Source organism: Hyperolius riggenbachi, chromosome 4, assembly GCF_040937935.1.
Source record: "Hyperolius riggenbachi isolate aHypRig1 chromosome 4, aHypRig1.pri, whole genome shotgun sequence".
NCBI lineage: Eukaryota > Metazoa > Chordata > Amphibia > Anura > Hyperoliidae > Hyperolius > Hyperolius riggenbachi.
This window is the reverse complement of record NC_090649.1, coordinates 248,548,367-248,562,605: the sequence shown is the minus strand read 5'-3', so window position 1 is coordinate 248,562,605 and position 14,239 is coordinate 248,548,367. Positions and strand designations below refer to the sequence as shown.

The 14,239-nt window shown below is 42.6% G+C and overlaps 1 protein-coding gene across 7 annotated transcripts in view; it reads right to left on the bottom strand.

The window, feature by feature from the left end:
- MRAP2 (melanocortin 2 receptor accessory protein 2) overlaps positions 1–14,239 on the bottom strand; it is a 452,653-nt gene that overhangs the window by 394,765 nt on the left and 43,649 nt on the right. For 6 of the 7 annotated variants that reach the window (XM_068281584.1, XM_068281585.1, XM_068281582.1 and 3 more), the window contains exon 2: positions 7,940–8,093. The exons of the other annotated variant lie outside the window; for it this stretch is intronic. In XM_068281584.1, coding sequence (XP_068137685.1) covers positions 7,940–8,093 — 154 coding nt within the window. The remainder of the gene's footprint in view (positions 1–7,939; positions 8,094–14,239) is intronic. 7 annotated transcript variants of the gene reach the window in all.

Below are 14,239 nucleotides of genomic sequence, written 5' to 3'. Positions count from 1 at the left end.
AACGCATGCGTTTGTTACATGCGTTTTTACCCGCGATTTCGCATGGCAGGGTGCCATGCGAAATTAACCATGACACTGCCAGGGCAAAATAACATTGAAAAAGGTGCGAAATCGCGGGTAAAAAAACGCATGTAACAAACGCATGCGTTTTTACTATTAAATACATTAGCGGCGATTCGCACGGATTCCCGACGCAGGCGAATTCAGTGGGTCCCGTCGTGCAGATTTGGCCCGCCGCCAAATCGCTCCCGCACGCCGCACATGTGGAAACAGCCCCGGCCACTTCAGTGTAACAAGCGAATCCGCATCTCGTCGCCGCATGCGGATTCGCTATGGTGGAAACGAGCCCTGACTGTCACTGAATGAAATCAAGCTAGCTACCTAATAAACAATAGAACAATAGTGTAGTGATGGTGAAGGTGTTAATCACTGAACAGCTTTAGGTTTATCACTGTATTCAGCACTTGCTAGGCCAGCGGCACTGGAGCATGTCTCTCAGTGAGCAGTGACAAGCAAGGACAAGATTTCTCATCATGGCACCCACAGGGGGGGGCTGGCCAGGGTTCCCTTCTGTGATTGGGTGCTAGGGCTTAGGCTGGGAGCCCTCTGATTGGCTCAATGAGGTCAGGAGGGGCTGGCCAGGGTTCCCTTCTGTGATTGGTTGCTAGGGCTTCAGCTGGGAGCCCTCTGACTCAATGACGTCATGGAGGTCATCTCCATGGTTACAGTACCCGGATTCGGATATCCGACCTTAGTATCCGCCGGATTCCGGATTTTCAGATTGATATCCGAGTTAACTCGGATAGTGCTATCCGGATTTGGCCCAGGTATCCGGAATCCGGATCCGATTAGTGAAAAAGGTTTGGATTATCTGGGTAACTCAGATATCTGAATATTGGATGAGCAGCACTGGACCTTAATACACATGCTCAATTCTTGGCCAAGGTGGATATAAATGCTCACCTCAGCAGACTTTCGTATAGTGTGTGTACACACTAGGAATGCCCGTTCGGATTCTGTGGAAATGCAATTTCCGCATTTCCGATCGTAAATTGCATTACCGTATCGGAATTCGTAAATTGGTAATGCAAGTGCGCTAGGTGGATTTTCACGGGAAAAACGCAGAAATTTCCGACGACTTTCAGGGTTTGTTCACACTAGGGGCGTTTGACATTTTTTTAAAGTGCTGGTGATTTTCACAATCGCCTGAAAGCGCGTGTGCAACGATTCTGTAGGAGAAGGTTCACATCCAAGCGGTTCTTTTCCGATCCACTCAGAAAAGCGGCGCGTGGGCCATTTTTGATTCCACCTCAATGGCAGGTATCGGAAAACGCAAAACGCTTTGTGCAACAACTGTTTTTAAGAATAAATACATTGTATTTATTATTTTCCGGATCAAAGAGTTCACTTCTTGACTGACGCCAGGAAGTGAAAGAACGCAATCGCTCTGCAAAGGCGCTTAGAAAAGCGCTTAACAAAAACGTCCAACGCATAGAAATAGAAGACAAAATGCATCAAAAAATGGCCACCGCGAACGGCCACGTGAGCTGAACGCAATGGGAACAAGGCCTAACACTGATTTTCTCAAAACCGACAAGGTTTTTTTCCCACCAATGAGGCTTTCTTTGGGTGGTACATTTTGCTAAGAATTATTTTACTTTGCATGCATTTTAAAAGGAATGAATAAGGAGAATACAAAATGAAAAAAAAGTCATTATTTCTCAGGTTTCAGCACTTACAGTTTGAAAATAAAAAGTTTTACTGTAGATCAAACCCACAAATTTTATTTGCTTGTGTGTCCTGTTTATTTCAACAATTAATTTATGTTCCTGGTACAATGTATGGCAACAATATATTATTTGTAAATAAAGGTGTATTTTTAAATTTTTTTTGCATTGCACTTTATCAGTAATCACAAGTTGTATTTGCCGAATTAACAGTAATATACGCTGAAGGCATACATATATTAAAAAAACTAAGCCCATTTATTAGCTCCCACCCCCGTAGTTAGCTACGTGTCCCTTTGACCCCCCCCCCAAAAAAAAAATAGCCAGATGGGCTGCTTAATCCCCCTTTCCCTCATAGATAGCCAGATGTGCTGCATTATTCCCCCCTCCCCCTTAGATAGCCAGACCCTTTGTGCCCCCCCCCCCATAGATAGCCAAGTGTGCCTCTGCCCCCCCCCCCCCCTCCCTATAGATAGCCACGTGTCACCCTTTGTGCCCCCCCAAGATAGCCATGTGTGGCCAAATGCTAACCCCCCCCCCTCCCCCTCTTCTTCCTCATGCTCCGATCGAGCAGGGTCAGCATGTAAACAACTCACCTGGCCTCGTTCCAGCATGTGATCAGCCTCCCCTCTGTGCATTACCGCTGACTGCCTCTCTATGCCGAACGGACCGGGTCCCAGCTTGATGACGTCATCAAGCCGGGACCCGATCCATTCGGCATAATGACACAGGCAGCGGTAGTACACGCTGGAACGAAGTGAGGTATGTGGTTTTCATGCTAATCCTGCATTGCAGCATGGGGGAAGAAGGGGGGGATGCTCAATTACAGGGGATCGAGCGGGGGGTGGGAGGATCGGACCCCAGGGAGGGAATCCTTAATTAGTGTAGTTAGAGGGAGGGAGGTAAATGAGCCCAGGCGCGTGCCAGCACGCACGCTGTGCTCATTAAAGTGAACTAACTTATATTCACGTCGTGTGGCTTTCAGGAGCCACTTACAACGACGTGAATATACCGTAGTTAGGACGTGAAGTGGTTAAAAAAAAATTTCCCCTTGTTCCCACTCTTCTGCTTAACATACCTTGAAAATTTGATGTTTCTAGCACCTATGGGGGCTTTGCTAGTAACTGCTGAAATCGGCAGCCATTGACTATAATGGAAAATGCAGAAAATCCGCATTACAGATATGCGTTATGCCACTGACTTTAGAGGTTAATAGCAAAGCCCCCATAGGTGATAGAAACACCACATTTTCAGGGTATGTCAAGCAGAAAAGTGGGAACAAGAGGAAAAAAATGTCATAAAAACCTTGTAGTTTGAGAAAATTGATGTTAAAAAAATCAACGGAAATGTCTACAACAATCTGCTTCGGAATGCGGAAATCGGTAGCGGAAAGCGGAATCTGTACTGGTAATCAGCAATGGCGAAAAGTGGATTTTCCACGGAAGCGGTAATTGGCATTTCCGACCATCCCAAGTACACACAGTTAGCTTCGTGGTAGATCACATAAATGAGCGTTACCGCTCTGATTTTGTTTACTTCTCTGAACCAATAAAATATTCAGATTTAAGCAGGAATCCGATCAAATACTGATCTCAATACCACTACTACTCAGGGCTGTGGAGTCGGAGTAGTGGAGTCGGAGTCGGGGCAATTTTGGGTGCCTGGAGTCGGAGTCGGGAAAAAATGCACCGACTCCGACTCCTAATGAATTTAAACTGTAATTAAAATAGAAAATATGATAAAATGTTCTATTTCTCAGATAATAGTCATCATAAATAATTTATACATACAGTAATAGCTGTGCTTAGTCCACAACAATGAAATAAACCTATCAAAATTAGTTACTTGTGCTGCTTCAATAAAGCAGTCCCCGTATTTTTAAAGTCAGATATACATATCTGATTGTGACTGTATATATGATGTGTACACAGAAATCTCTTATATATACTAAATAACATCTATGCTGTAAGTATAAAGCCTGATGTGTAGCCGTGTCACTAATAGAGATGGTCAATGAGAGGGAAATAATTCTGCGTTGATTCTGATTTATGCAAATGTACTCTTTGCTCATGAAATCAAATAATTTGATATGTTGTTAAAATTTGGTTTGGTGACTACGAATTAAATGATACCTGAGAAGGATGAAAAGAAAAGTGTTATACATACCTGGGGCTTCTTTCAGCCCCCTTCAGGCTAATCAGTCCCTCGCTGTCCACCTCCACCACCTGGATCTTCTGCTATGAGTCCTGGTAATTCAGCCAGTCAGCGCAGTCCGGCCGCATACCGCTTCCACAGCCAGGAGCGTTCTGCACCTACGCAATAGTGCTGCGCAGGTGTAGTACGCTCCCGGCGGCGGAGTGTGTGCATGCGCACTACGCCAGACTGGCTCAAGTACCTGGACTCATAGCAGAAGATCCAGGTGGCAGAGGAGGACAGCGAGGGACTGATTAGCCTGAAGGGGGCTGGAGGAAGCCCCAGGTATGTCTAAAACTTTAATTTCATCTGTCTCAGGTTTACTTTGTTACACATACATATGCACGCCCCACAGAGCTGCAGGGGATCCACTGAGAATGTTGAGCACATTGAACACAGAGGCGTTGTCTATCACCCATAAACCTGGTTCAGATTGTGCATGAAGAATGTGTAATAGAGGAAGAATCTCCTCATTCCCCTGCAGAGTACCTGCACATCATTCTTACATGTACCCACAGTTACATTGCCTAGGGCCTAATAGATGTTCTTTGTTCCGGTCTTTACCTTTTACAAGTACTCTTACCAAGGACTAGTTTTAGTCTATGACTAAAGGGAATAAATATAGCAGGCTCCATACCCTTCTCACCTCAGTTGTCTTTTAAAATTCCTAAGCGTTGGCAGTTAAGAGACGATTTTCATGTTACATACTTTCAATCAACTAGATTGTAATATGCAAATTAGAGGAGTCGGAGTCGGAGGAATCCTAAACTGAGGAGTCGGAGTCGGTGGATTTTTGTACCGACTCCACAGCCCTGCAACAACTGGCTTGTATTCCCAATACAAATCTAAGTGGCTATTAGTCATGCACCACTCCGATCTACACTGATATGCCTTAAAAGGACACCCAAAGCGAAAATAAACGAATGAAATAAGAGGTTTTAAATCAGGATGATACAGGATTTAAGCCCGACGAAGGCTGCAACGCCGAAAGCTTGCTTATTCTTATTCTTTTTAGTTAGCCAATAAATGGTATCATCCTGATTTAAAACGTCTTGCTTTTACTGATGGCTAACACGGTACACTACCCTACTGCTACTACAAATGAAATAAATGATTGTATCCATCTTCCTTCTCCTAAAAATGACTTTTTAAGATATTCCAGAGTTTTATTTTATGTTTAAATCTACTTTAAGTTGTAACGGTTTTATTGTTTTTTGCTCAATGACACATTCCTTGAAGTATGCCAGGGCTAAAATCTATGAACTATTGACCCGTTTATATCTTTCCTGCTCTCGGAAGCCATTTCAGCTAGGTAAGTGTTTTATAGTTGGAATTTCTATTCAGTGAGGGTCACACTGTAGTCACTTCCTGATATTTAACTCTTTCAGACAGAGAAAGAAAAAAAGAAACACAGCCTAGTTATTAGTGTGCTAGGCACTGTACATACCCATGTCTATCTCATCATGTCACATGTCACTTCGGGTAACCTTTAATGCCCAAATGTTAAAAGAACACCCCAATAGCATACCTAGGGGGGTGGGGGGCTGAGCACCCCAGGTGACAATGTGAGGGATGTCTCACTAACCCTCATCCTAGACTAGTGTCACCTTCTCTCAGTACACATCTTGTACGATATTGGTAGACATGCTCACCAGTGTCTGCGATATAGAAAAGCAGCAAGCGCGACTGTGGCTTGTGAGGAAGGAGGTGTGTCACAATGCTTTTGGCCAGCGTATTAGACACTGGCTTGCTATTGCCAGAGTGAAAGAGAGCAGACTAGCTTACCCATTTGCAAGATGTGCTGAATTCGGTGAGCTTTTCTTTCCGGTACCCGCTGGGAGAGAGCTGGAAGAGGGCGGGGAAACTATGTTTATACCGGGCGCTATGTGACTTTACTTTCCTGGAGTGTGAGGTTAGCTTCCCTAGAGGCTAACTAGAACTAACTACAGCTACACTGGTTAATTATTTTTATGTGGAAACAACCTGCATACAAACTAAGTGGTGACACTTATGTTTGTGTGAAGAGGCCGATAGATTACGGTTACCCTATGAAACCAACCCTTAGTTGGCTGGTACCAAAACTGCTGTTCAGAAAGCTGAAAATTCCCAATAGATGATACAGTAAAAAACAGAGCAGGAGCGCAATAGGAAACAGCAGCAGCCAAGGTGAGCTCAGGGCCAGTCCTCAAGCCCTAAACAGGAGAAATGGAAGAAAATAATGGAGCACCTGGCGCTTACAATGGTACAGATCAATATGATCAAGTCCGTCCGTCCAGCAAAACTGCGCACTGCAAATACTCGTGGACAACAATTCCTGAGAGACAGTTCATATGAGTGGCACAGTACCTTTTGGGAGTATAGGAATACCTCCCTATCAGTGTGCAGCGTCCTCCGTATGTTGCGTACGATTGTACGGGGTCCGCATGGATAGCGGAGCTGTATGCACGCGGATGGTCGCACGGAGATGCGGAAACCGTCTCCTTCCCCTTCCGCCAGTGGTGATGTCGCCGCCCGTAGTCCAATGTGTTCCATCACTCTGCCGGCTGGTTCCTGGTTATGGGGATGCAGAGGGGACAAACACCATAGTGCAGACTGCGCCCAAAGTTGACCTCCCCTGATGAAGGCATATGGCCGAAATCCGGATTCGGAATACTTTTAGATATGCAATAAACACAAGAATTTGTAAGTGCAACTTTAGGCGCAGTCTGCACTATGGTGTTTGTCCCCTCTGCATCCCCATAACCAGGATATATTGCACTGGCCACTTTATTACAGTAGTCACATCTTGCTAGTATTGAGTTTGACCCCTTTTTGCCTTCAGAACTGACTTCCTTCTTCATGGCATTCCTCAGAAATTTGGATCCATATTAGTACGATAGCATCATGCAGTTTCTGCAAACTTATCGGCTGCACATCCATTATGCAAATCTCCCATTCCACCAGGTTATGGGGGAAATGCTGTTTTCTTAGGTGTGTTTTGAGAAACAATGCCTTAAGCCCTGTTCAGACTGTCAGTGTTTGCAGAATGCGTATAAATTTAAAAAAAACGCAAGGTAAAAAACGCATGTGTTTGTATGCGTTTTCTATGCGTTCAAATGCAGAGGGAAACGTACGCTAAAAACGCAATAGTACGCGTTTTGGATACACATCTAAAGACTTTCATTGCATCCGTTTCTGTGGCTATTAGAAAACATTAGTAGCCGTTTCTATGTGCAAAGCCTGCCCATACGTGTTCTGTAAAAACGGCTAGGTACGCACATAGTCTGAATGGAGGGGGAGAGAGAGAGAGAGAGAGAGAGAGAGAGAGAGAGAGAGAGAGTCCCACTTCCTTTGAGTTACACTGTTACATCCTGTCATGGCTAGGCTACACCCCTTTCCGCTGCAGAACACACTTAACACCCCCATGTTTTAGATTTTGGTTTGATGAAGGGGGGGGGGGGGGTCTGTAAATCAGCATCGGGTGTCCAATACCCTAGGTATGCCACTGAAGCACCCTTTCCCAATCAACATTGTATCAATAATATGATCAAAGAGTGATTAGAGGGTCTTAGTTTTTAACACATTTTTATTTGATGCAATGTTTTTATCAATCCAAACATCCATCTAATTTGCAAAATCATGTAGTGTATGCGAACCATTTGGGCTTGTTCACATTATGTAAGGTGCAGTGTGGCATACCAAGGATATAAATAGGCTTAGTTGCATTGAAAGCAGAGTCTGACGTTCTCACATCACCGCTGTGCTGCACTGCCGTGCAATGCATGATCACTTTGCAGTAAACATTTTAAGTGCAACTGAATAGGGTCAGTGCTGCACCTAATAATATCAAAACACAGCCATCACATGAAGTATAAATAAGTCCTTTGCTCTGCAAGTGACAAAGCAAAACAGAAATCTCAATATGCTGTTATGGGCATCCTGCAAAAAAAAAAAAAAAAAAAAAAATATCGGTGCAAGTATAAACAGGCTTCAAATACGGTACACATTCCACATGCAGCACTATTAATGGTGATTGCTACCTCTGATACATGTCCAGCAATCAGACTGTTGATTGTGTTTTGCAAGTTCCTCTTCAGTCACCTCTATTAATCTTCCTCCCAGGCCTGTTAAATCTTTTCCACTACTTTTTAGTCTTATCCAGTCCATCAAGCTCCTCCCAGGCTTCAGTGGGGTCTGCAAGTGAAACAAACATTAACAAAATCTAATTAAACTTACAAACACGATTAATGAGAAATACAGAATTAAGTATATCAGATATACAGTACGCTAATGCTGGCTGTGTATTGTTTGATTACCAATGGAACAGCACTGAAATATTTGGGGAGAATCACCACAAAGTGATCTTTGTACTAAAACTAATTGGGCAGCACGGTGGCATAATGGTCAGCGCTCTCACCTTGCAACGCTGGGTCCCCGGCTCGTATCTCAGTCAGGGCACTACCTTCATGGAATTTGTATGTTGTGCCTGTGTGGGTTTCCTCTGGGCACTCAGGTTTCCTCCCACATCCCAAAAACACACAGATAAGTTAATTGGCTACCCCCTAAATTGGCCCTAGATTACGATACATGCACTACACAGAAATTGGCCATAGACTCACATACATACACAAACATTATATTATAAATTATATATGTGTGTGTGTATATGTGTGTGTGTATATGTGTATATGTGTGTGTATGTGTATATGTGTGTGTATATGTGTGTGTATGTGTAGGTGTGTGTATATGTGTTTTTGTGTATTTGTGTATGTATATGTGTGCGTGCATATGTGTGTATGTGTACATATGTGTGTGTATATATGTGTGCATGTGAGTGTGTATATGTGAGCATGTGAGTGTGTATATGTGTGCGTGTATAGATGTATGCGTGTGTGTGTGTGTGTGTATATATATAGATGTATGCGTGTGTGTGTGTGTGTGTGTGTGTATATAGATGTGTGTGTGTGTGTGTGTGTGTGTGTGTGTGTGTGTGTGTGTGTGTGTGTGTATATAGATGTATGTGTGTGTGTGTGTGTGTGTGTGTGTGTGTGTGTGTGTGTGTGTGTGTGTGTGTGTGTGTGTGTGTGTGTGTGTGTGTGTGTGTGTGTATGTATGTATATGTATGCGTGTGTGTGTGTGTGTTAGAGCAACAGACGTATAATACAAGCAGACAGTTGCGGTCGTCCCCGACCTTTCCCAATGCTGGCATATACATATACACATACACATACACACACACATATATATATATATATATATATATATATATATATATATATATATATATATATATATATATATATATATATATATATATATATATATATATATATATATATATATATATATATATATATGAGAATATGAAACACCTAACATTTTGTCATCATAATCTTTGAACAGGTTTTAAGCAATCAAAACTTGACATACGTTCAATTTTTTTTGTTTATTATTTTTGTTATTTGATAGGTTTAATTAAAATAGTTTTTTTACAGATATTTAAACCAAAGTTGGTTATAATTTGTAAAAAATTGGAAGATCTCTCAGACTTTCAAAGAGGCCAAATTGTTGGTGCTCATATGGCAGGCGATACTGTAACAGAAAATGCCCCAATGCTTGGCATTTCAAGAGGTACTGTCTCAAAAGCAGTGTACTTCCCAAGGCTAATCTAATTAGGTGGGTGGGCCGCACGGCTATTTTCAAACCCCGCCCGGCTGCCAAAAGTGTGTGCTGAGGGCTGTGATTGGCTGGCGCTGCCGTTTTCCGCTTCAGAAAGTGGATCGCAGCCATTTTAATGAGCACTGTGATAACATGTAAATCGCAGTGCTCATTTTCCACTAGCATGCGTCATTTTTCGCCCAACACAATTGTCAGGCGATCGTGCTCCGTCCCCGGCAGCTATATGGAGCAATCTCGGGTAGTGTAAATTGTAGGTTGCGTGATCGCAGCGCAATTGCAAATCCTAGTGGAAAAGGGCCCTTACTTCCCCACCCGGCTACTTTTTCATGCCACCCGGCTGAAAAAAAAATTTCTGGGGAGAACCCTGCAAAAGTAATGACTGTCTTTCAAAGAGAAGAAAAAACGTTCTCAGCAAAGCACAGTTGTGGCCGAAAGTCGAAGTTGTCTGAGAGAGACAGTCGGACTCTAAATCGAATTGTTAGAAGAGCTTGCAAGACTACGGCTCCTAAAATCCCTGCAAAGCTGAATGAACACCTAGAGAACCCAGTTTCCACAAAAAAAAAAAAAAAAAAACTGTTCGTCAGGAGCTGCACAAATCTGGATTCCACGGAAGAACTGCAATTAGAAAACCTCTGCTCTTAAAACCAAATGTTTCAAAGCGTTTAGAGTGGAGTAGAAACCACCAGAATTGGTCCCACGAGCAGTGGAAAAATTAGATTTTCTCTGATGAATCATCGTTTACCTTATTTCCGACCTCCGGCCGAGTGCACGTTTGAAGACAGCCGAAAGAAGCATTTCATCCAGACTGCCTTCTCCCAACTGTAAAACATGGCGTGGGGTCTGTGATGATCTGGGGTGCTCTTTCTTAATAATCCGGGCTAATGATTTCCCTTTATGGTAGAATTAACAACTAAGACTATTTAGGAGTTTTGGGCGACCAAGAAGTCACATTATACTCTGTGCAGCACTACTGAAGAAGATGTTGGCGCTATATAAATAGTGAATAATATTAAAAAGATTATTTTGAAAATGCTAATTTAACTACTTTGGCCTCCTGGACGTACTAGCTACGCCCAGGAGGCCATGTGCGCTCCCGCGGCCAAACGCGCGCTCCCGGCCGCGGCTCGTTAGCCTGGCAATCAGTGAATCGGGCTACGGTGCCCGATCACTGATTCCTCTCCCCCGCAGAAAAAGTGACAGCTTCTCTCAGAAGCTTCGCTTTTTCTGGCTGTTGCGTCCCCCATGCGTCTCTCTAAGCGTATGTTACGCTTAGAGTGACGTCTTGTAAACAAACTCATGCCCGCCATCTTGTGGCCAAAAAGTAAAACTACAACTAAAAGTGAAAAAAATAAAAACTCAACAAACATTTACATTACAAAACTACTGTTTACATCCCACCCTCCCAAAAAATACCCAAATAAAATGTTTAATATAAAAAAATTTAAAAAAACAAACATTACAATAAAAAAAAAATGTAAATATTTACCTAAGGGTCTAAACTTTTTAAATATCAATGTAAAGATGAAATATTTCTATATTTATTTTATTTTAAACTTGTAAATAGTGATAGATGCAAAACGGAAAAAAAATGCCCCTTTAATGCCAAATAAAATATTGTCGCCATACATTGTGATAGGGACATAATTTTAACGGTGTAATAACCGGGACATATGAGTAAATACAATACGTGAGTTTTAATTATGGAGGCATGTATTATTTTAAAACTATAATAGCTGAAAACTGAGAATTAATTAATTTTTTTCCGTTTTTTTCTTATTCTTCCTGTTAAAATGCATTTACAGTAAAGTGGCTCTTAGCAAAATGTACCACCCAAAGAAAGCCTAACTGGTGGCAGAAAAAACAAGATATAGATCAGTTCATTGTGATAAGTAGTGATAAAGTTATAGGTGAATGAATGGGAGGTGAAATTTGCTCGGATGCATAAAGTAAAAACGACTGAATGCTGAAGTGGTAAAAAAAAAAAAAAAACACTTCAGGTGTGCTTTAACTGCACGCTAAAGTGTTATATACTGTAATTTTTGCATTGGTATGCACAGAACTCTGCAGGTTCACTCCTCTGCTATGTCTGGCCAATTACTTTATGTATACAAATACATAAAGTTGATGAGTAGTTTAAAAACATCAAAACCTAACACCTATTGTCCTTCCTAGTTTCCAAAATCTTACCTCACTACCTGTTCCATTCACCCCATTTTTTCACATTTCTTCTCACTGGATCATCCATCTAGCCTTTCTAACCTTTAGCTCGTTCCATTGCTTAATTTAACTACTGGAACAGCATAATCATGCTGTCTTGGTTAACCACCTCTCTGCTAACATTTGATCGCTTCCAGTCTGCTTTCTGCCCTAACCACTCCACTGCACCTGCTCCTGTTACAGTGACTAATCATATACCAACTACTAAATCCAAAGGCCATTACTCCATATGCCTCCTTTATATGTTGACCTCCTCTTCAGTGATCCCAGAAGAACAAATCACTTGCTTTTTAAAAGGGAATCTGAAGTGAAAGTAAACTTATGACATAATGATTTGTAAGTGTAGAATAGCGAAGAAATAGAGCATTACTAATAATAATAATAATAATAATAATAATTTATAGCACTTTTCTCCCTGGGGACACAAAGTGCTGTAACCCTGCGTTATGCAGTCTCAAAGGCAAAAAAAAAAAAAAAAAAAAAAAGTGGGTTTTTAGACTTTTCTTAAAGCTGTCCAGAGAAGGAGCCTCTCACACTGACTGTGAAAGCAAGTTTCATAGAGTAGGGGCTGCATAAGAAAAGGCCAAATGTTTTTAAGTGTATCCTGGGAATAACCAGATTCCTCTTACTGGTAGAGCGAACGGTGCATAGAGGGGCATAACGTTCTAATAAATCTGTTAGGTATTTGAGTCCCTTGTTGTTTAGAGCCTTGAATGTCAGCAGGCAGATCTTAACATGGATTCTCCATTTTACTGGCAACCAGTGAAGAGTTTGCAGTACTGGGGAGATGTGTGCGCTGCGGGGGGCATTGGCTAGGAGTCTGGCTGCTGCATTCTGTACTAGTTGTAAGGGGCGCAGGTCCTTATCTGGGGATCCGACGAACAGGGCATTGCAGTAGTCCAGGCGGAAGTATACAAATGCATGAACCAGGGCAGGGAGGTCTTCAGCTGGGATAAGGTGTATAATTCTCGTTATATTTCTCAGATGGAAGAAAGAAGACTTGACGACAACTGATACCTGCTGTCTGAGTGTTAGCTTTTCTTCCAGGATCACCCCAAGGTTTCACACAGAGTCTTTATACTGTACAGTATCTCCCCAAATTGCTAGTTTGAAGTGGGGAGAGTTTTTGACTTTATCCTTCATGTGTGGCCTGCCTACCAGCAACACCTCTTTTTGTCGGAGTTTTAGCATGGTGTTCATCCAATTTTGTAATTCCACTAGACAGGCATTGATGGATGCTGAGTGGTCTTGGGTGCCAGTCTTGAAGGACAAATACAGTTGTGTGTCGTCTGCGTAATAATGGTATCCTAGGCCATAGTTCTGGACTATTTTGCCCACTGGAAGCATGTAGACTGCAAAGAGTAATGGTGATAGTGCAGAACCCTGTGGAACTCAATAGGCAAGTGGCATTGGATTAGAGTAGTGTGTGCCCAGACATACACATATATTCTGGCGTATAAGACAACCCCCAACTTATCTAGTTAAAATATAGAGTTTGGGATATACTCGCCTTATAAGGACTACCCCTCCTCCAACGCACACCAAATAAAAAAAAAATTTCATAAACTGGTGCTATGTATGAACAGATACTGGTGCTGTACTATATGTGGTACCCAGTATATAGGCGATTGACTGGTTGGATTGGTCAACTCTCCCCAAGTCAGGTATGTCAAACCAGTCCTATGAGGGCCGAGGTCCTCACACATTTTTGACCCAACTCAAATTAATTGATGGGTCTGAATCAGGAAAGGTGTGGTCCATCAGGTAGAACACATTCCTCCTCCCTTTCTCAGTCCATCCTAAACACTGGCATGGATCTGGCCCTCCAGGTCTGGAGTTCGACACCTGTGCCCTAAGTGGATTGGTCAGCTCTCCTTGTCTACCTGTTTATCAGAGCGGTATGGAAGAATGTGCTGTGGCCATAAAACTCGCCTCTTTCACCCTTCTGGCCCACCCTTGTATCCTATTTACCTCCTTCCCTGCCTCTCAGATCTCGCACATGTGCGCCTGCGCCGCTTCACTACAGTCCTCAGCAGTGAGATCTAGGAGTCGGTAACAGCAGAGGGCGTATCACCCGGCATAAATCACACCAGCGTATAAGACGACCCCTGACTTTTCAGATGATTTTCAAGGGCTAAAAAGTAGTCTTACACGCCAGAATATACATTACTTGCTGTGTCCTGCCAGATAGAAAGGACTGAAACCAGCTAGTAGCACAGATATGAGTCTCCTATTGTTTCCAGAAAAGGAAGAGTTAAGGAAATGTAATTGTTATGTATGCAAAAGAGCTTCTCTGAGCGCTCTGACCCAACTTGGGTGGCTGCAGTACTGTTTTCTGATGCACTTATCTCAACCTGTCTCTCACTGTTCCTTGGTTGTCTAAAGCGGACCCAAACCAAACATGGTTTGCATTCAAAATATTTAGTTGCACCACTCTGACACAT